Genomic DNA, 23459 nt, shown 5'->3' on the forward strand with positions numbered 1-23459 from the left:
AAATTTTCATTTCACCTTCACAATGTTGAATTGTAAATAGTAAGAATCCACCGGTATTTACTCTCATTATATTCCATTATGCATTACCATTGTTCATATCACTTTTACTACAATTCACGAATTTTCTTGGAATGTTGAAATTTTAATTCTGTCTTTTGATAATGAGGTGGTGATATGCTTATCGATGGTAGTTATGGTTCTGTTGATGGTTGGAAATAATTTACTCAAGTTTTTGAGTGATGTTCTCAGATTTTTAATTAAATGAATGTCGTCCTTTATTTGAACTTCTTCACGAGTTCCATTTCATGTGTTTTTATTAATCAAACTTTAGCCTGTTTGTGCGACACCCACGTAGCTTTTTGATCAAAGTAGCTTATTGGTTTTTTTGCACGTGTTTGGCAAGTAGCCTATTTGGTCAAATAAGCTACCTGAAATGAAATGCTTGAGATTTCAGGTACCTGAAATGAGATATTTTCGATCTTTTACCCTTTTAATTTATGATATTAAATAACTATCATATCCTTTTACGTCATTTTACCAAAATCAGCTACATTTTGAGCTAATTTTGTTAACTGTATTTATTGAAATATCATAAATTAAAAGGGTAAAAGATCGAAAATATCTCATTTTGAGCTAATTTTATTGTGGTGGTGATGGTCTATTTATTGAAATTCTCCATATGTTGTAATTATTTAATTCATTAAAAGTAAGGCCGCATAAGTAATGTGTTTGCTATGGTGCAGTTTTTGTGACCCAGGCCATGTACTTGATTAATGTTTGAATTGCACTGTTTCATGTGACATCATCGTTTTTCTTCTTAGTGTTCGGAGTTCGAATATTACTGTCTCAAGCGTTTAGGCTTACATTGCATTTAGAGTTGGCCGACGTGTTCGATGTCTAACCCTCGAGAACATGGAGAAAAAATGGGGGCAAAGTTCACATATTCTATTAAGAGTGGAATCTCAAGTGCCGGCTCTAGGGCCAGCAGGGGGTGGTTTTTGAGAGTGTTTGTCATGCGACTTGGTGTGTCTGAGTTCTTAGCGAGCTTTTTGTTGATTTTTCATAATAAACGGGGCTTGCATTCATATTGGTCAACAAAATGCCTCAAAGATATCTATTTTTTTGCCTTTAAATTACTCATTTTTAGGTGAATGTCTTTGCTGTAAAAATCTATTTGTGAACTTTGTCATTTGGTGTCCATGAACAATGATATATATCAAAAATTGTTATGAGAATCGATATATCATTTAGGCTAAGACCATAAACCCATAAGATATTGTATTTTTCCATGACCAAAGAAGAATCTCAAATTCTTCATTAATTCCAATCTACCGGTAACATTTAGTTTTCAAATTTAATATGTTAGTTTCATCTTTTAAGATTTTATAGTTTTTTTTTTCTGTATTTGTGGTTATAGTTTGTGAAGTTCGACCTCCAAAATTAAGTGTTTAATGGCTTGGATTGGAGTGAGTATACTTCTTTTCAGGTTATTTGTTTAACAAAATAGAGGAAAATAATTGATTAGGACGAGAAGAGTGTTATGTACTTATAATAATTTTAGTAAATGGTGTTTTTAAAATGATTACTTTTGTTGATACGAAAATACTGTTTTCTAAATAAAAATATCAGGACCAAGGGAATTTTTGAAGTAAAGGTAGATTGAAGTGTGGTTTCAAAGCGATGAAAATTTCCGATTTAGATTATTTGAGCTCGCAATGTACGAGTCTTTGGGCTTAGTTCCAAACTCGCAAAAAATTGTGACGGTTCCAATTTTTCTATAATATACTTACATTTCGTCGAAAAAAAGAGAATAGATGAGGAGTGAGAGAGAGAGACAGGCGGATGTTGCGATAAGGATTAAACGCATTTGATATTTTGATTGACTAATTATTTAGTACAACCTCATCAATTAATCGGGTTTTGTTGGTCTTATTGTTTATTTTGTGATTGGGCTGGGTACTCTGGATTGGGCCTTTTTGGGTTATTTGTTGGGTTGTCACAAATATCGTATGTCATTTTTTGGCTCAATCACGTTGTATGTCGACCGTTTCCTATACTTTACCAACCAGTAAAAAAACTTAAATCGAACAGTACCATTTAATATTGACTAATAACATTTAACCTATTTTACATAGTATATATCTCTACGTAATATACACTCAAAATAATATTTTACGTTACCACCCGTGCAGTGCACGGGTTCAAAAACTAGTATAACTAAAAAACATTACATATAAGCTCAGAAAAATTTGAATTTTGACGTCACTAGGTCGTTGCTAATTGACGTCACTAGGTCGTCACTAGCTCAGAAAAACCAGTAAGTGGATTATACATATAATGTCCTAATTTAATTTATTTATTTTCACTAAGTCGTTGCTAATTAACAAAGTATGGAAACTGAAAAGTAGTAAAGTGAATAAATCAACTAACGAATCATGTAAACAGAGGCAATTAATAGGTCACTAGGTCATGATATAAACTTTTTTATATTAATTGAACTATCTAATACCAATTTCGCAAATATTCTACGTTAATTGAACTATCTAATACTATACGTATAACGGTATAAGATTAGAGAGTTTTGGTGATGAATATACGGAGATACTAGTAATTTGAGGACGAGGGGAAAAAAATGTATTCAACTCGAAACTTGACTCGACTCGTTTTATAAATCAAACATACACAACTATCTTAGCGAAAAAATCAATTTAATTATTCGATTCAAGAGATTTATCGACCCAACACGAAGTGAAAAAAAAAGGAATAAGCTAACGACTTAAAAGTTAAGCACCTGGTTAATGGTACTTATTTGTAAAGAACTCGTAATAATTAAATAAGAAAATTACACCCAACAACAAAATGATTGTGAGTTCATACCACAGAAATTTTCAAAAGAATCTTTGCTACTTGAGGTATGATACTTGCCAGTATCGAGTGAATAGAAGACCATTTCATTGCCAATACGTTTCGGTAGATAAATTTTGTTCCTCATGCTGCTATCTTTTGTAGGGACGGAAACCGTTGATGATGCACTAACAAATAAAGTGTAATCTCCTACAGATTTTAGTTCAGTCCAAAGCTTCTGGTTTGTATCAAAGTTGTATACTTTTATACCGGATCCAAAAGCTTGAATAAAAACACATATGAGTTGTTCATCAAGCTCCGCTATATAGCACTCATTTACTTTTGAAAAGTCATCGCTTTGAAGTGGACCCTTGTGAGTCTCCAATTCCCATTCTCCATTGATTATTTTAAAAACTCCTAGATTACCATTCTCGCCCAGAAAATAAAATGCTCCATCGTGATACTTTGGGCTCGATTTATAGATACTCCTAAAACCAGCATCGTAGCCTTCAAGTTCAAAGTCGAACACTTCCCATTCGTCATCTCCTGCTTGAAGAAGGTTGATTGTTAGATAATGAGAGCGGTCAATTCCAACGGTTAGACAGTCAGGAGATGTAGGACATGTCGAAAAGGCAAAACTTGAAAGGCCGCTGGAAAGGAATTTAGTTGGGTATTTGCCTGTCTCCCCTGTAAACAAATTCATGTATTGTAAATAGTATCCCTCATGGGAACGCAACATCAACCAATCATCCTTGCAAAACTCGATTGTAGATACGATTGAGGTTGAATAAGGTAATTTCTTGGTAATGGAACCATTATTTTGATAGCATGGATCCCATAGTTCACAAATACCTTGAGTATTGCTAAGGAACATGAATAAAGGAAATGGACTATTTGCTTTCAATTGCGGTTTAGGAATTTCAGAGCGCATCATCTTGCAAGTGGCGCGAAAATTCATGCAATCAAACCAATGCATACGATCTGCTATTGATGTCATTATTTCTGGAGGAAGTTGCAAGAGTGGTGAGGCTGGGATCTCTGCGCTCGTCTCTTCCAACAATTCAACATGCTTGGTGTTTTCAACGATAATCTGTTCTCTTTCCCCGACCAAGGACGATAACCTGTCAATTGCATACAAGAATATAATGTTTTCGTCAACTAGTAAAATATTGCCTCATTATTAAAAAAAAGAAAAAAAAATGTAAACATCCAGCTGCTACACGTTCCAGTAATATGTTTACACTTCTTTTATTTCTCACAAAATAAAGGAAGTGTAAACATATCAGTAATAATACGGAGTATCCAATTGAAACTAACCTCATAGGATTACGAGGCATGAACCAAATAGGACCACTAGAACAAAAGCAAAAGTTAGAATGAGACGACACGAAAGTGTAACTATTATCTTGTAACCGATATTGATGTAATATGTAATCCCTTCTGAAATTTGTCACATAAATACAATTCCCTTCAATTTGACCATGAGATTCATAAGCCCAACACCAAGTGCAACATCGACGACTTAGTAAAAGTGAACGATCTCCTAATGACTCGACCTGAATCCACTCCATTTTCGACAAATCCAATCTCCAAACAAAAGCCTTAATAATGTCATAACCATCAATGTTCTGTACCTGATCACGTGCTATTATGTTTACAGCATACAACTCGCCACAAACTTCAACCAAATAATAAAATTCTCTTCCCCCTAAGTTATATACGATACTCGAAAGAGAATACCCTGCGCTCAATGGTTCTATTAGGACCAAATTCGAGCTGCCATCATTATCTTCACTAACTTTTAAACGAACAAATAAAATATCATCATCATCCTCTTCATTATCGACTTCATCATTCTCTTCATTATCAACACCATAATTGTAATGGTAAAATTTATCGATGTCATCCGTATAGTACGCATACGCATATAGGTCTCCGTTCAGAATAGCAACTTCGTTAAGGTTAAAACTTAGACCATCAAGCTTGAGACGTTGTTTGACCCACTTAAAATCGTCCCTCGTCGTAGTAGTAGGCCTACACCAAAAAAATACGCCTTTAAAGATAAGAAAAAGGACACACTTTGTCGCGTTATCAAAGCCATCTTCATACGGCGGTGATGTCAACATGCACCAGTCAGGTTCTCCCCCAGGTGAACCAAGTAATTCAGGGAGAATAATCGATTGACGGGTAATCGGATTCCAAAGAGAGTATATATTCGAATTTACTCGTTCTTGTAGGATTAACCAGCCCATAGAGGACCCCACAATCGACTTACCGTGTAACTCGACGATTTTCTTGACGTGGGAAGTGTTGTTATTCATTGTGAAGAAAGTTTGTTTCTCAAGTGTTATTGCTTTCTTGTTTTCATGTGTACCTATTAACCATGGTGCTTCATCTATGGATGGTAGTTCGTATAATTCGTCTTCCGCCATGTTTACTGATCTATGAAAGCTCTCCAATAATCTCAATGTCTTAGAGACTTTGTGGTTAGTTAAAAGGAAGAAAATTTATGCGGAAGTTTTAGAAAAACCCTTTTAATACGTATAAGAGCTTGAATTTGCCTAAAGTTGGGATTTCTTTTTGGTAAACATATAGTATTAGGATGAGCGGCCAACTATTTTGTTTTTTTTGTTGGTGTAAACCGGGGGTCAACCGTCGACAACCGTGTATAATCCCTTCGCCGTGCGTGCTCTCACGAAGAGGTAAACGTCTGGTCAAAGAGTTTGCTCCATTCCTATGGGCAGAGATCGAACCCCTAACCTCATGGTTAAGGGATGAGGTGATCAACCACCACACCAAACACATTTGGTTATTTTGTAGCCGCTATAGTCCATATCGACTCCACATTTTGGCCATGTTCTTTTGGACTGAAACAGATCTGATCTGAACTGAACTTATAGGATCTGAACTGAACTGAACTTATAGATCTGAACTGAACTTAACTTATAGGATCTGGACTGAACTTACACAATCCGAACTTAAATTAACTTAAATTAATTTAACTGAAATATTGTTGTTGTTGTTGTTGTTGTTGTAAAAACGCAAACTTTTATTGAGATTGAATAAAAAATTTACAAGAAATTAGTGGGTAGCCAAGAGAGAACACGGATAAGAAAATATAGTCTAAAACACAAGGTAAGATAATAACATTTTTCCACTTTATATACATTGGTTTGTTCATACATTATACTACGGTTACATTACGATAAAAAATAATGAGAAGAGTGATAATTTTGTTTTAAAAATAATAATGTATATATGTATCGAATAATTAATAATGTCAGATGTTTTTGCGTCGATTTTTAAAAAGGATAAATTGATAATTTATACCTACTATAATCCACTTTTTTAAATCTTATACCTAACATAATTTTCTTTTAAAACTTATACCAAAGAACTTGTTTTCTTCCAAACTTAATACCGAATCTAAAAAAAGGACCTGAAAAGACGGTTTTACCCTTACTAATTATGACAACACACCACTTTTCCACAACATCAATCCTTAAACTCTCTCATCAACCACACACACCACGATCCTCCTCCTCCCCCACCAGCACCGCCGCCGACGTTGTGCGCCACCGCAAATGCACTTCTGCCGGCAAAACCCTCCTCCTAACTCCCTATTAAATACTCACAACCTCCCTAACCCACTTCACCCGGCCACCAACTCTACAAACCCAACTCAGAAACCCCAACTACACCTCACCCCATATCTACACCTCACCACCGTGACATCACCTTTACAGCCCCGCCTACACCCATATATGCCTCGTCCTTCACACAATTAAAAACCCATCAACCCAAAACTCAAAAACATCGAATCTGATGTTTCTGAGTGTGGAGACAAGTTATCTTGAACTGTAGCATAGCATCCTGATTAATGAAGTAATAACTCTCCCTTTATACCTCGAATAGCATAACATCTTGATTAATGAAGTAAAAGACATAAAAAATACAGTGCCAATCAGCATGAACATCGGATCTGATGTTCGAGTAGATATGAGGTGGTGGTTCGGGTTTGGGGATTCGAGCTCGGGAAAAGGGGTGGTGCTAGGAGAGATGTCGCGCTAGGTTATGTGGCAGGTCTGACACAATGGTGTTGTGAGGTGGGCGGGTGGGGTTGGGGGGGGGGGGGGTAAGTGGTGGATCTGAGGAGATCGATTGGCTAATGTAGTTGGGATAGGCTAATGTTGTGGGCAAAAGAGTGGTAATGAGTAATTAATAAGGGTATAATGGTAAATTTATGAGATTTGGTATTTAGTATGAAAGAAATGAATTTTTTCGGTATAAGTTCTGAAAGAAATTTATCTTAGGTATAAGTTTTAAAAAAGTGTGTTATAATAGATATAAGTTATCAATTTACCCTTTTAAAAGTAATAATCTGTATATAACTTTTCTAAACTGAATTTATAGGATCTGAACTGAACTTATAAGATCTGAACTAAACTGAACTGAACTTATAGAATCTGTACTGAACTGAACTTATAGGATCTGAAATGAACTGAACTTATAGAATCTGAACTGAACTGAACTTATAGGATCTGAACTGAACTTATAGGATCTGATCTGAACTGAACTTATACGATCTGAAGTGAATTTAAATTAAGTGACTTTAACTCCAAAAGAACGTGGCCTTTATCATCTTCCCAACATGCTTTAAGCCTGCAACTTTCAGAAAATAGATGAAAATACGCTAAGATTCTCAGCGGCTTTCATTGCCAACCAAAAAAACTTGCACTAGGTACTACAAAATGGTAAGGAGGGATACAAGTCGTTAGGGATCTTAGCGGCTTTACCTAAAAAATGGAAAAAAAAAATCAAAGTGATGACGTGGACTCATTGGCCACAAATAATTTGAAACCGACGCCAAAAATCCAATAAAGAGCTCTTAACCCTTACTAGTAAGGAAGAAATTTGGTGGGAGAAACCTAAAAAAGAGTTTCTAAAGTTAAATTTTGACGGATCAAAAATAAATGGTAATAAAGCTGCTCTAGGATATTCTATAAGAATCAGAATGCTAAAATCGTTTTGCTAGGAGGTAATAATTGACAGGGAAAGAGGTAATAATTGACCGCGTTTTGTAATTCTAATTATTGATAAACCTCGCAAGAGAATGGGAGCTTACTGCAATGGCGACAACGAAGGATTGGTATCAATGCGAAACGCTCCAATAATGTCGCATGATCTTACTTCTTCTAAGCATATTCATGATAATATCCATGGCAATATCTACCTCGAACCGGTATTACCTTCTTCCTCGAATTTTTTCCGTAATTTTATGTTTTTTTTTGGTGTTAATTACGATTTTTAATTTCAGTTCAATTGATTGTTGTTTTTCTCCATATTCAATTGCGCTAATTATCGATTAGTTTTATTTACAATTTTGGATGCGTAATTGCTGATTTTGCTGTGATTGATTGATTGATTGATTGATTGATTGCTGAAGAGTGTGTTTAGTATGAATTGATTCATGAGTATGGAAGCTAATTTTAAACACCGAGAATTATTGGTTAAGTCGGTCTTAAGTTGAGGCGATACTTGCTATCGATTTAGATAAGGATAAAATGGAAGGAGGGCTGTGAGACGGTCTTAAGCAAAACCTACTGTTTAAACTAAATTGGCTTACATTAGAACAGTTGTCGGAACATAATTATTGTGATAGCAGGATTTCTGTCGAAATTCTATTATTAAGTAGCATAAATGTATTATTGTATTGCATTCAAATAAGTGTAAGTGAGATTGACTAGTGAATTCAAGATTATGCTACATGATTGTGTAGCAATCAATTGGTGTGTCGGTTTTTCTGTTGATATGAGATTGATATCCGTCTTAATCTGTCGGAAAACCTAGGTATGCTACTATGCTCATGGGAGTTTATTTAGAGGCGCTAGGTAATGGTGATAAAGAAATTACTTCGAGTAACTCCTGTGTAGTGTAAGATTTGTAATGAAATCAGCACTACGTGGTGTATAGTCATTGTTCTAACTGTTTAAGCTGAACTAAACGGGATCATTAGAGTTATCTTTATGTGCTATGTTCATTTTTATCTGAAGTAATTTTTCGCTTATACTTATGCTTATACTCTGATGATTTAAAATGCAGCTCTTTTTGAAATTTGTAGATACCGAACAGTTTCAAAGGCAAGTTGTTCCAACACCAGTGTTTAAATTTTGAGCTGCTTATTTCTTTTTATTTCTCGCTTTTATTTATTAATCCATATTCTTAAATCATATTTTGCAGGCTTCGTGATTTAAAACAACTAGGTAAATTTCCTTGCTAAAATATCTGGTTTCAAAAGTTCAAATTTTGTGTGTTTTCTCTTGCAAAACTTGGGCTACATTCCTGTGAAGCATCGGTACAATGTAGTACCAAAACATTGATACCGTTGTTGGGAGCATAGTGCATTAAGCCATTGACTTTAACTTAGGGGAAGTGTCTAGTTATATTGCTCGGATTTCTTTGTTTTCTTGAAAATATGAGATTCATACTTCACACTAGGACTCATTTTGATTTTTTTTTTTCTTTTGTGTGTGTGTGTGTGTGTGTGTGTGTGTGTGTGTGTGTGTGTGTGACGGAGAGGGAGGGGGTGGAGGGGAGGGAAAGGGAGAGAAGGGAAGGGGAGGGGGAATGGAGGAGGAGAACTTTACCTCCAAATCTCTTCTCTGTTGGGGGAATTTGACTAGGCTTGGAGGAGGGATTTTAAATGTCTCCTTCCCTCTCCCCTCCCTTTCCTCCAAAACACTTCATCCAAACAAACCCTTAATCTAAACCGTGAAAAAAAAAATGCAAAATAGGACATTTGGAATTCGTATTTGTGTACTCCCTTCGTCCCGGTCAATTGTTGTCCTTTGATTTTGGCACAAAGACCAAGGAAAGAGGAGGGAGCCAATTACTAAATGACAAGTGGACCAAATTGAGGGTGAATGATCAAATTGATCATCAACTTCATTCTTGAAATAGAAAGGACAACAATTGTATGAGATACCCCAAAATGGAATAGGACAACAAATGACCGGGACAGAGGGAGTACATTTGAAGCAAAACCCGAGAGATAATCGCTTCTAGGAGATTCATAGGTCCTTTGTTGTTGTGTACATTGGGCTATATGTTATCTCTTTGTCATCCACTTGAAGTATCAGGAAGAAAAATGAGTAGTTGCTAACAAAGGAAATACAATCAGGGTGTACAGTTGATCCCATGAATAACTCACTTTAAGTTTAATGTGTAGATGAATATGATTTGGTTTTGGAGACAAATTTTCCATTAAGAGTAATACCCAAACATGGAACAAATCCATATGGTGTAGTAATCAATTCACTAATCATCAACCTGATTTTAAGATCGTTTCAACGTCTCGTGGAAGCTTCCATTCATGCTCCTCCATGATTTTTGTTTCTGCTTGCTTTCAACTTTTTTTCAAAGACATAGTAGACATAACGTAAATAAATAATCAAGGAATGATGAACAACAAATTGGAGGAGGCTGCTGCAATGCTAAGATATAATTGTTTTTGTTCAGGTGTAGCCAATTTGGTATATCCTGGGGCAGTTCATTCCAGATTTGAGCATTCTTTAGGAGTTTATTGGCTTTCTGCACAAGCTATTCATATGCTTCACAATCGTCATGTATGTAGAATGTGCTTCATTCTGTACTTGCTGCTTTTTTACATTATTTATCAATTCTATTCACGATTCTCATTTTCTCAGCGTATGGAGCTTGATATTGACAACTTTGACATAAAGACGGTAAAACTTGCTGGTATGAAGTACTTTTATTTGAACTTATTAAATCCCCACTTTCTTTCCTGTTTTTCTTCATCCCCCTCCCCAGTGATCGTTTTGTTGCTTGACCAGGTCTGCTACACGATGTGGGGCATGGGCCTTTTAGCCACTTGTTTGAAAGAGAGTTTCTTCCCCGAGTCCTTGATGGTGCCAAATGGTAAATTCTATTTTTGACTGTTTGTGATAGCTTGTCTGTGCATAAAAAATTGTCGGTGCAATAACAGTGGCAACTGACAAGGTGTCAGAATAAATAGTCTTGTGAGGTTCATAGAGAGTTCCAACTAAATCACACTGGTAAAAACACCAGTGTTGTGTTTTTTTTTTTTTAAATCTCAAATGTTTGTAGTTTCTACTTGCTATATGGACAAATGAAATGGCTCAAAATTCCCTGCGCATGGTTTTATTTTTAGAAACGATATTGTACAAAGACTATCATAAGGTTGGCAATTTTTTATTTAATGCCTTAACTGGCATTGTAAGATGCATTCAAAAATCGTGCTGTGTACTGTTGAAAGTGCGTTATATATAAGCAAATCACTTTGACTTCATTTGACAATGGTTATCCAGAACTGAGTCCTGCTGACCAGTGAACTTGAATAATATGCATATACAAAACCTACGTTCTTATAACGTAGGTCAAGAGATGTGATGAAATGATGGTAATAACCCAAAAGCAAGGAAGGTACATTATATGTTGTTGTAAGAAAACCCTTCTAATGATTCTGCCATAAATTTGCTCCCCATATGGAAAAAATGTAAAAGTTGCTTCCACGAAACTAAAAGTTGCTCCAGCTGGATTCATAATATGCGAGTGGAATTTTGTCCAGGCTGAAAGGGACTAAGGGAGTATTTGGTGTGGTTACATGCTGGTGCTGGCTGGGATTGTGGGATTTTATCGCTGTAATTTACAATTTGTGGTCATGCGGAAATAACCCATATGTGGTAAGGTTGCATCATTTCGACTTCCTATCTCAAATTAGCGGAAACCCTTGTGGCCTTGTTATTATTGCTGCTGTTCCATTTTCAAGACCTTCTAAGAGCTAACATGTATGACAACATGAAGTCTCTGTCTTCTGTTTCATTTTTGACAATAACTGTCACTTTCACTTGAGTAAACTCTCTTGCTTTAACATTACACTTTCTTGAAGGAGTAATGTCAATTACCTTACATGTTGATGGTCTTGATAAACTTTAGTTGTCAATTAGTCAATAGTAACCGCATACACAAGTGCGACTCAGACATGATATGGTAATTGGTTATGTCGACCATGAACGAAATTGCTTCCTGGTTTATTGAGTTTGCTGTGTAATTGTCTTTTTGGTCGTACAAATTCATACCTCTAAATCTGATACAACATTGTGAACGTGTTCTGTAGGAGCCATGAGCAAATGTCCGTGAAGCTGATTGACCATATTGTTGATGAGCACCACATTGATGTCGACTCAAGCACTATGAAAAGAGTGAAAGTAATACTTACTCGTATCATTTATATCTCTTTTCATGTTGCAATTTCCTACTATATATTGGTTGAGATGACACAGTAAAGTAATGGATTAGATGTCGGAACCCTAATGTCACATTTTAACTGATAAAAGACACTACCGAAAATTAAGTGAAAGTAAGTTATGCTTCTAAGATGTAACCATGGTTTTGAATCTCGGTCTGAAGACATTGATCGTGGGATTGATTGTCACAGCATGATCTTGGTCATTGCTCTGTAGATGCAGCCAATATGAACGCAAAGCGTGTGCGCAGTAACCTTTAAAGCACTGATAACTCAGTCGCAATGCAGTATTGCGGTTGTTATTTAACACCTTGCTTCCAACGAATGTTTGCAGAATATTTATAATCTTCTTAATTTTGTGTCTTCTGTGATCTAATGACGGTAGCAAGACATTGCTGCCAAAGTAATCCCTTTCTGTCACTAGCCTACTGCCACAGTGCCACTATAGATCTCTTTATATCCCTGCTCCTCCGCTTAACATTAAAGATACGAGCTTTATGACCTTGCTATTCTAAAAATGCATTCAGCTAAAGAGCTGTAAGTGTTCTAATTTGCTTATTACTTTGCTTAACCTCTTACAGGAAATGGTTCTTGCTAGCTCTGAATTTGCATCGCCAAAAGTGAGTTTTCTATCTACCCCCTCCCCCAAAAAAGGAACTAAGAAAGAGAAGATATATTTTCATCCGTATGTTCCCCCTTTTCTTCCATTCTACTTTGTTGATATTTGCTTGGTATGACTAATCAATTAATCACTGCTGTCTACCCTGATTTGATGCTTATAGAGCACGAGAGAGAAGCATTTTTTGTATGACATTGTTGCCAATGGACGTAATGGTGTTGATGTTGACAAGTGAGTGTTTTCTATCAAAAACTTGGATAAGTAACTTGAGCGTGTGGCTATGATGAATGTCCGTAAACCAGCAATGAGTTGACCAATGATGCTGTGCAGGTTCGATTATATAGTTCGTGACTCCCGAGCTTGTGGCTTAGGATGCAACTTTGAGTTCAACAGGTTACTTACGTCTTTTCTCACATGTTACTAAATGTCGGTTGATAATGTTAGAATCAGTCATCACAGACTGTGGATACTTGAACATCTTTTCTTTGAATTAAAAAGATGATCACTAAATCTACCATTCAGCTTGAAACTTATAAACAAATTACTGAATCATGTTACCTATTATTGTCAACTTATCATTGTTTGCTCAGGTTGATGGAACAAATGCGGGTATTAGATAATGAAATATGCTACCCTGCCAAGGATTGTGAGTATAGTAACTTCATCTTTTATTTGTATCTTAAATTCCTGATATTAGTGGTCATATTCACCTAAGCATTTCTCATTTTGTTAGATCTGAGTGTTTACAAGTTGTTTTCTGCTCGTGCTGATCTTTATCGGACAGTTTACATGCATGCAAAAGTGAAGGTATATTGTAAAATCATTTTTACCTCTTATTTTTTTTACCGTGTGACTATACTCATTCCAAACTAATCAATGCAGGCTATTGAACTTATGGTTGTGGATGCACTTGTCGAAGCGAATTCATATCTAGAAATATCTTCGTGCATTCAAGAGCCATCTGAGTATTGGAAGGTTTGACACGATCCACTGCTTTTTCACACAATACCCTGCTAGTTAATGATTGTTAATCTCTCATCCATCTACATATATGCAGTTAGATGACTCAATAATTAAAACCATTGAGACAGCTCCTGATGAAGAACTGAAGGAGGCAAAGGATTTGATTAAACGAATCAGAAGGAGGGATTTGTATCAGGTACTATTCTCGTAACCTTATATACAGTTTCATAAAGATGATTTTGATATCTAAAATTTTCATCATATGCAGAAGTAAATAATGTCGCAACTCATTAATGTTAGTTAAACTTATTTTTTACCGCAGTTTTGCAATGAGTATTCTGTTCCCAGAGAAGATCTTGAGCATTTCAGAAATGTTACACCACAGGATATTATATGCTCTCAGGTCAGGAGCTCATTCAACTTGTGAGTGATCTATCATTTATATTGTGCTTCTTTGACATAAAGCTCATTAGTTACTCCTATATTTGAGCAGAAATCCGGTGGAGTGACACTGAAAGAAGATGATGTTATAGTGAGTAATGTCAAGATTGATCTAACTCGCGGGAGGCTTAATCCTCTAGAGCAGTAAGTTGTCCAAAGAATGAGCATCTAGTTCCTATTTTGTCTAATTTGTTTCCCTTATTAGTACCCAAGTCGCTTACAAGTTTTCTTCTCTCTTATGCTTGCGGATTTCATTTTCCAGCATCAACTTTTTTCAGGTATATGGTCTTTGAAACTACTTTTATTTTACTGTTCATGTCTTCATGATGTATGCAGCTATACTTTGTTGAGCTTATTAGATAAGTATACGGACTGTGAAAGCATTTTTAAATCAACAAATTCATGCATAGGACTTATTATCCTATAGGACCTATAGGACAACATTGACAAACATTTTTCACCCAAAAAATACAGGAAAAATGTTTCCGACCTTTTTTCTTGTGTATTTTGTGGTCATTTTCCTAAATTTTGAGGAAATTGAAATTCTATTTCATTGCAAAACCTAGTTTAATACGACCAAAATTTGGGTGGTTCACTAACCGCCCTTAGGATATAGTTTGACTCGGAGTACGACAGCAAGACTAAATGTGAGTGAAAAAGGACAATGAAGAAGATGAGAGGAAAAGTGAGTAAGTAGACTATACAACCAGTTGTATTGGTTGTATAGAAAAGAACTTGAGCATTATAATGTATTTACTTGAGCTTAGATCTATAGATTACAAGCTTTGTTTAAAAGAATCTGAGCTCCATTATAAAAATGTTGAATTTAAAAAATTATAATGAAACTCCAAAATAATATATATGAGCCCAGTTAGATTTTAATTTTTGCCATTAAAAAATTAAAATATACATCAAAAATTATAAGAGCTCGAAGAAAATACACATAACTACATAAGCTGAGTTAGATTGATTATGGTTGTGCAATGCTCTTGTACAACCAGTTGTATAATAGTATTTGTGGGAAAAGTGGGGGGAAATATTATGTTTTAGAACGGAAGGAAATTGAAGATGAAGTTACATTTTAGAATATCATAAAAAGTTGGTTTTGGCTCTCTATATGATTTTTTTTTATCACACAGGATCATCATAGCCATGAAAAGTTTCCGATACGAGATGATCGCATTAGCCACTTGCTACCAGCATGCTATCAAGATACAATCGTGAGGGTCTATTCCAAAAAACCAAATTTGGTATGTACAACTAATTTGCTGAATGCCTTCTTTTCCTCCATTACCCGTTTGAGTTGCGACTTGCGAGAGGTTATTGTTTCATTATATGTGCATGTAATGCAATGATGCAGGTAGATGCAATATCTGAGGCTTTTGAGAACTTTCAACGAAAGACCTATGGCACTACAACACAAGTACATGGTACGCCACATAAGAAAAGGCGCATGTGATGCTCTTATGCAATTCACCTGTCTTCATATACGGTAGGAGCGACCTATTCTCCATGAGACGCGTCATTAGGTAATTTCTCTCCAGCCTTTTTCAGCCAGCGACAAAGGAAACACCCATTCATGATTGTTGTAAAGCTTGATTGTACATTTGTACACCACTACACCATTTATTTCGGACCCTCGATTGTGAGGGTCTATTCCAACCTCGATGAAGGCTGGACCAGCCTAGGGAGCCAAGTAACACTGATACTCTTCCTATGTTTCGGAGTCCAAGTCTTCCAAGTTAAGAGCATTTTTCTTTTGTTTAGAGGTGTCTGCGTTGTTTATTTTATGAAACAAGAAATTACTCCAAGTGTTAAATTAAGAGGTTTTTCGGGATGTTGTGTTACTCTGTTGTGCACCCCTGCCATGGTGACTTCACTTATTCTTATACGAGACGGTCTCATGATAAGCTTATCGTGAGACTCTTACATAATACTCCCTCCCATCCAGACCAAAGGTTACATTTGATTTTATTACGCTTGCCGAGGCGTGTTTTGCAACGTGAATATCTTTAGTTACACATTATTAAAAATTATAAAAACTTGATATTCTTATAGCATTCATGACGATGAATCAAATAAGATCTCGCATGACTATGTTTTCTCTTATACATTACTAATAATATCAAAGATTCTCTACAATCATGAATAGTGCCAAAAAGTCAAACGTTACCTTTGGTCTGGATGGGAGGGAGTAGGTAGTTATTTTTATTTCATATATTTCTCTTTCCTTTTTTTGTACAAGAGCGCGAGAAAATGATTTATTCCTCTCGCGAATAATTGATTATGTATTACCGAGTGTATTTTTATTGGTAAAAAATAATAACAAATGCAATATGCTTGCATTAGCTTGTAGAGGACGTAGAAAAGCGCTCCGAAATGTCACCGGAACAGAGTACCAGAATTTTTTTCTGGAGTCTGCTCAGAAATATTGTTGACAGAGTTCTCAATGGCAGAATGTACAGGGAGACCAACAGTGGTTGGTTAGGTACACTTGGGTAACACTCGGCGGTTGAGAAAACAGTGGCAAGTGATTTTTTCGTACAGCAACCATGATGAGATCGTGAATCGACTTTTAAAACCCGGAGTCATCGATGATGTAAAAAGCAACAAAATCTCAGTAATAAAAATGATTCAAAGTCAGGTGACTTAATTCTCATCTAAAACCATCAATAACACATGTAAATAAGTTTAATTTCTTTCAACTAATTAACTTTTTTTCCTTCAAAAGGAAAATTTTCCGGAAACCGTCACTAGTTGAGGTCTTAAGGAGAGTCAACAGAGAGCTCCCGATTACATGTCTAAACACTATATTACAACCAATTGCTAGATAAACTCAATAGGAAAATTCATCACCGCGCTAAGGAATATACCTGTTAACCCAGATAGAAACATCTTCAGTAGCCAAGCTTGTGAGGCTTCCAATAGCACATCGAGTGTCGCAAATCATGGACTGTATCTGTACACGAGAGTACGAGACAAAGGCGTCGGTGTTGACTGTGCAGCTAAGCGTGTTAAATTACAATCCGACTGACCATAAACAAGGCTCCCCCGTACTTCACATGGACTTTTCATGCGCCCATGTTTTTACACTTACCTTACACTGTGGCTCGATACAAAGGGCCACTGGAAATGGTCACCCATAAAAATTACCAAGACCGCCATTCTTAAGTATTTCTGAACAAGCCTCGACAGCTTGACATGAAATGAAGTGAAAACTAACATACCAATATACCACTTTTTTTTTTTTCGCAGCCGATATACCACTTTGAAAGTATCATTTACAGCTATAACGAAGTCAGAGGCACCTTATCAAGCATGGCTATGCGTAGATAGTGTATATCCAGAGATGAGAGAACTCAAAGCAAAGGCGATGAAAGCAAGGAAAGAAACTCCGACCGATGCACTTGCCATTGCAGGGAACTTATCCTGACCCCAATTAGAAATCCAGTCATCAACACGCGTAAAAGCCGACGATGAGGATGATAATAGAAGATAAGCCAATATCTGTCATCAATGATAACCAACACAAAGATCGTCCCATGAGACAAGCATGCAAAAAAGTTCAATAATCAAACATTGGTAAGACGGTTGTATACTCGGATAGCACGAGAATTCAAGGTTTCAGAGTGAGCTTTTAAAGTTTATTGTTGAGAAACTCAACTTGCAACCTTAAACGTCTAAATAACACATCTCACCACAGATAAATCTAAACAAAATGACACTAACTACAAACATCATCCCAGTTTTAGGTTACGACAGTACCCTCCAGTATGGGCGTCTTAACAATAGAGGCAGCTAAAGTGAAGTGACGAGCCTAAGAAAATTGTTTGAGAGATATTAGTTACATTTCTCCCATACATTCGAACATGATAGATCTGAAGACGTCAGATTTCTATCAAGTTGTGTAGAAGAGTAAAAAAAAAAACAATCACAAACAAAAAAAACTTGTGGGGGAAGATTCCATGACCGACCTTTTCCAATTTGTGCCAGAACAAACTAGCTTAGAAAAGTATGCATCCGATTCTTTCGGCTGTAAAACATTTAGTACTACAAATGGCAAGATGAAAGCCAGACGAAATAGAATGACTAGATTCCATTATTCCTAATGGTATTACACCGAGAATATGATCAGAATTTGCACTACCCAATCACGGGAATGGATCCTCTCCATTTCCTTTCTCTTCATTTCCTCTCACAATCTCTTTAAATAATAATTTCCTCTTACACCCTTATTTTCCTTTATTTTTATGCGTAAATTTAGAACCGTTAGATATTGTCAATATGTGATCCGAGCCATTAATAGGTACTTGCCTCTCCATTTCTTTTGAGGAAATGGAGAGAAAATGGGCTCCCCAATCACCACTGGCCTAAACAAGTACTGTAGCTTATTATGCACTTTATAAAGTAGAGAGATTGACATGGACAAGGAAATCCAATAAAACAGAAAAAAGAGTAATAAAGCAGAAAAGAAGAGACTATAATGGTGGCCCCAAGAGCACTGAATAATTCTTCTAAACCAAGTAATTCCTCTCAACCAAGTTGATCTATCCACTGCCAACCTTAGATAAAGCCCGGGCAATTGGGTCACACTATTGACTCTAGTTATGTTGTTCTGCAAATTAAGTATATACACTCCAAGTCAAGTTACACCAAATCAGGTTAAATCTTGATAATACTCCCACCCTAATGCTTATATACATTCCTCGTCTACGCAGTTCACAGCATAAACTAAAATTATGATTTAATTTGAGTGATAAAGGAACATTATGGATCACCAAACAAAAAAGGTTGGGGATTGGGACTGCCATAGACATGATTATACATAAAAGTCTACAGTTAAAAACCCAAAAAAAAAATATTTTTTTTGGAGACTTGAAAGAGAGAATTCAATATTCAATAAGTATTTGAGTAGATATCCATTGCAAGACTGAGCAATGTCACACTCTATGAATTTCCAAATACAGTACTTATTCAGTTATTCTGTATAATAATACATGTCGAATGCCGATACATGTATTATTAATTTATTATCAACAATACAGTAAGCACGTTTCTTTGTGGGTAGATTGTGTGCTACAAGTTGATTATCGTTATGAAAACTCTCAACTCTTCATAGGGAAAATATTGATTTCTGGGTGTCCTCACTACATTTCAATCGAAAACAAGAGAAGGAGAAACGGGGGCCTTATTAGACACTCACAGGTTTCAAATTCAAATGGGATCTGGAGTGACATTTGATTACAAAAATAAACCCGAATAACGTTCCTGATGTGAACACGATTGTTCCCTGACCTTCAATAGTTCAATGTGGCTCCTCAAGGTTATTATAAACATTTTATTGGCAAAGGGGTTTGCTTATGACTCCTTAAGGTCAACATTGAAATTAGATTCAGGAGAAAATCTACCATTCTTAAAAAAAAATTCGTTCCAGGACCAAAACACATCGACATATATGACATTTTTACTATCGTATGTCAGATGTTAATATATTTTAGGAGCAGACAACTTGTCCCTCTAGCATACAATACGTGTTAAGTATATTAACAACATAAATCCAAAGGCGTAAGGCTGGCTTTTCGTCTTAAAGACCTCAATCATAGTTTTTAATTGCCAGTGATTAGAATGTGGGCCATAAGTTAGGTCAGATACAATAAAGAACTAGGAGTAGATAATCAAATTATCCTGAACAACACAATAATGAATCATTTAAAAATAATAATAACAGGATCACCTGGTCTATTACAAAATCAAAGCAGTAGCGGAGTTTGCTTCGGACAAAATCCTTTCCCGTCGTCAACAGAAGAAGAAGATCAAGTCCTTGAAGTGCAGCGTATGCAAAGCCTATTACATTTACTGTCATTGAGTACCTATCCACCATCAAATGAGTTCAATAACATTGTCGAACAATTAACCGTCAACAACAACAACAACAACATCAGAGCCTTAATCCCAAAATGATGGGGTCGGCTGACATGAATCATCCTTTAGAACCGTCCATGGGTGAACGCACACCTCAAAATGCGAAAAAAATAGAAAAGGGAAAAATGAAAAACAAAACTAAGACCGTCAAGAATAAAACTAAGACCATCCAACACAATAAAACTAAGACCGTCAAGAATTCAAGAGTCAGGACTCTCAAAACAATTTTTTCCTTAAAACGATGCAAAATCTTATTGAAACGGCAAGTAATTCCCTAAATTGATAGACGAACTCTTCCTAATCAAAAGAAGGAATTCGTTGGATGCATTCAAACTAATTTGTAACAACAGAATTTCGACTAGTAGGATTAGAATTAGCAAACACTAAAGATATTGCTTCTGAGTTCTGAAAAACTACATTATCAAAGTAATCCAAGACCTCTCATGAGCTCGGCATCTCGGCCATTAACTGTTATCAAACACACAGCACAGAAATGTTTACAACAACAGCAACAACATTATGCAAATGCCTCAAAGCCTCCCACAAATGCCTCAAAGCCTACACTATGTTAACAAATAACAGCACATACATGCTGTTTTCAGCTGATCCATGTTGAGAATCGGGTCGGAAATTACATCGAAAAGCGAGTAATCAACAAAACGCATTCTACTAAATCATTACTAAACAACAAAAAAGAGTCAAGACGCTAAATCATCCAATAATCTTCAACAACAACAGAATTATCAACAACAACAACATTATTAACCTAACATTTACCTAAAATTCAATCACGGCAAAATCATATCACTAAATTTCGACAACCTAAATCATCAATCAATCAATCAATTAATCAATCAAAACACGAAAAATTGTAGTAAACAAAGACCTGAACTCAATATAACGATCAAAAGAATCAACAGCCCAACCACGACGCTTATCCGCCGCCATAACCGAAAACGAAACCAAACAAACCACAACCTCACAAAACCTCAACACCGCCGCCGCTGCCGCCGTCGATTTCTCACTCCTCACCGTCCTCCGCCGCCTAGGTTTCCGCGTAACGTCTACGCCGCCGCGAGTGCGTTCTCCGGCGAATCCTGTTTCGGCGTCCGGTTCGGTTTTAGTGACAACCTCAGGGAGGTCACGAACGAACCGGCCGGTGGAGACGGTCTGGACCGGGGGAGGAAGGGGGAGGGGAAGAGGAAGAGGGGATATTGGAGGAGAGAAGCCGTGGAAGGTGTGGTCGGAGGAGATAGAGGAAGCGGAAGAGTGGGAGGAGTGGTGAGGTTGTTGTTGTGACGGTGCTGTGGTGTTGTTCATGGTGGTTGATGAAGATGATGACGGTTGGTGTTGTTGAGGTTGAGGTTGAGGTTGAGGTTGAGGTTGAGGATGAAGGTCGTTAATGGTGGATACGTCGTCGTTTTGTTCTTGTATTTGAACCATTTTAATGGAGGTGTGCGAAAAGAGGAAAGGAGGAAAGACTGGGTTTTACTTTTAAATAAAAGAGTTGTACAAGAATCAAGAGAGTCAAGACTCAAGAGTAGCAAGTAGTAGAAAGCGCGTGTAGTGTCGCCCGTTTTGATCAATTCTTTACGTTTACTTTTTAATACAAAAATTTAGTAGACAAATCCATTTCTTTTCGTTTATTTTTTTCAAAATAATTCCTTTCCGTTTATTTGTTTACCTTTACTTTGACAAAAACACCACTAAAGAATTTTGCTTAACTCGGAAATATTAGCGCAAAGAAGTTCTCCGACTTGGGCTGGAGTGAGCATTTAACGATGTTGTGTCATCTGTGGTGGGTTGTGGACTTGTGGTGTTGGCCATTCAAGCCTTGGATCTTGGATTTTTTTGAAATTGTAGGAAAACCGTATTTATAAGGGTTTTTTTGTCAAACACAACCTTTAAAAAACTTTTTTTTCCAAACACTACCTTTAAAAAAAAAGTTTGTCAAACACAACCTTTAATAAATTTTTTTTTGTCAAACACGACATTTTGGCCAAAGTTTGAGCGCTTGCAATGGGATGACTTTCGATTGATGTTTGAGATAGCAAACGAGGTCGGTTTGAGGTGTTTTTGGACTCCTTATAAAGGTGAGAGTACAGGCTTTCTAGGAATTGTCAACACGGTGGCCAAAGGTGACCTTATGTGGGGTCAATTGGTGCGTAAAAGTAGGCGCCGTCACATGGGGTTGATGTAAGTTAAAGTAGGATTTTTCCGTGAGTCAATTCACTCCCTTAAACCACCACTTGCAACCAACGACGACCACAAACAACACAACTACGATATACCTTGCACTCCCTTCAATCTACATACCAAATTTCAGACCAAACAAAACATCATAACCTCATTAAAAGACCCTCGAAAACCCCTCTAACAACCCATAGTAAAGCCAAACTTCTACCCCTTTCTTTGACCATCCTTACTTTACGCACCAATTGACCCCACATAAGGTCACCTTTTGCCACCGTGTTGATAATTCTAAGAAACTCTGTACTCCCACTTTTCCAACAAGTCCAAGAACACCTCAAACCGACCTCGTTTGCTATCTCAAATATAGACTGAAAGTCATCCCACTGCAAGCGGCAAAAAAGTCGTGTTTGACAAAAAAAAAATTATTAAAGGTTGTGTTTGAAAAACTTTTTTTTTTAAAGGTAGTGTTTGAAAAAAAAAAAGTTTTTTAAAGGTTCTGTTTGACAAAAAACCCTATTTATAATGATGATTTACCTATTTAATTGTTCACCCTTATAAAATAAAATATGAAGTTCTTAAAATAAAATTATTACGAGACGACGTTAATGTTTATAAAAATAACACGCTTTTATAAGAGATTTTTTTCTCTAATCGTGTGAAAAAAGATTACCTAAACCATAGCTGATTTAGCTATAAAATGAGTTAATGATCAATACTATTAAGGGCTTGCCTGGAATCCATTGAATAATCAGGGAGGTAAATTTTATTTGGGCGATAATTACTGGAGAAATTAATTACAGGGGTAATGGGTTATTTGATGATAGATTTGACATATAGGGCTTGCCTGGAATCCATAAAATTATTAAGGGGGTAAGTTTTATTGGGCGATAATTTCTGGGGAAATTAATTAGTGGGGTAATGAGTTCTTTGATGATATATTTGACATAAGAGTAATGATTATTGAGTAGATCTTTGACTCCCTTAATCATTACCCAGAGGGGAGGGTGGGTAATGTATTACCCCTTCACAAGGGTAATAATTTCAGGAGGTGAATAATTACCCGCATATCAAACATGGGAAATACACCTCACATATTACTCCCTTATTCATTCCCCTCCTATTACCCTCAATTCAAGCAAGCCCATAAAAGTAATGATTACTGATAAGATGTTTTACTCCCTTAATCATTAC

The 23459-nt window shown here is 36.3% G+C and overlaps 2 protein-coding genes across 3 annotated transcripts; one reads left to right on the forward strand and one right to left on the reverse strand.

Moving 5' to 3' along the window:
• Positions 1-7874: 7874 nt before the first annotated feature.
• Positions 7875-16000, forward strand: LOC141646772 (uncharacterized). Of its 2 annotated transcripts, XM_074454714.1 has the most exons (19): positions 7875-8086; positions 8947-8984; positions 9085-9107; positions 10363-10469; positions 10551-10602; positions 10698-10782; positions 12002-12092; positions 12712-12750; positions 12913-12980; positions 13080-13142; positions 13340-13395; positions 13483-13556; positions 13632-13724; positions 13807-13908; positions 14035-14115; positions 14206-14297; positions 14416-14431; positions 15293-15403; positions 15514-16000. In XM_074454714.1, exons 1-19 carry the CDS (start codon positions 7958-7960, stop codon positions 15610-15612), a joined length of 1419 nt encoding a protein of 472 aa, XP_074310815.1. In that variant the 5' UTR covers positions 7875-7957; the 3' UTR covers positions 15613-16000. The 2 variants fall into 2 exon arrangements, with proteins under 2 accessions (XP_074310815.1, XP_074310816.1); XM_074454715.1 differs by lacking the exons at positions 8947-8984; positions 9085-9107 and having other exon boundaries at positions 8025-8086.
• An 826-nt stretch (positions 16001-16826) lies between these two features.
• LOC141646773 (CASP-like protein 4A3) lies at positions 16827-21599 on the reverse strand. Its single transcript, XM_074454716.1, has 3 exons — positions 20962-21599; positions 19888-20023; positions 16827-17660 (listed from the first exon to the last, which is right to left on the reverse strand). The coding sequence occupies exons 1-3, from the start codon at positions 21516-21518 to the stop codon at positions 17466-17468; spliced, it is 888 nt and encodes a 295-aa protein (XP_074310817.1). The 5' UTR covers positions 21519-21599; the 3' UTR covers positions 16827-17465.
• Between the last annotated feature and the right edge of the window lie 1860 nt (positions 21600-23459).

Source organism: Silene latifolia, chromosome 3, assembly GCF_048544455.1.
Source record: "Silene latifolia isolate original U9 population chromosome 3, ASM4854445v1, whole genome shotgun sequence".
Classification (NCBI taxonomy): Eukaryota; Viridiplantae; Streptophyta; class Magnoliopsida; order Caryophyllales; family Caryophyllaceae; genus Silene; species Silene latifolia.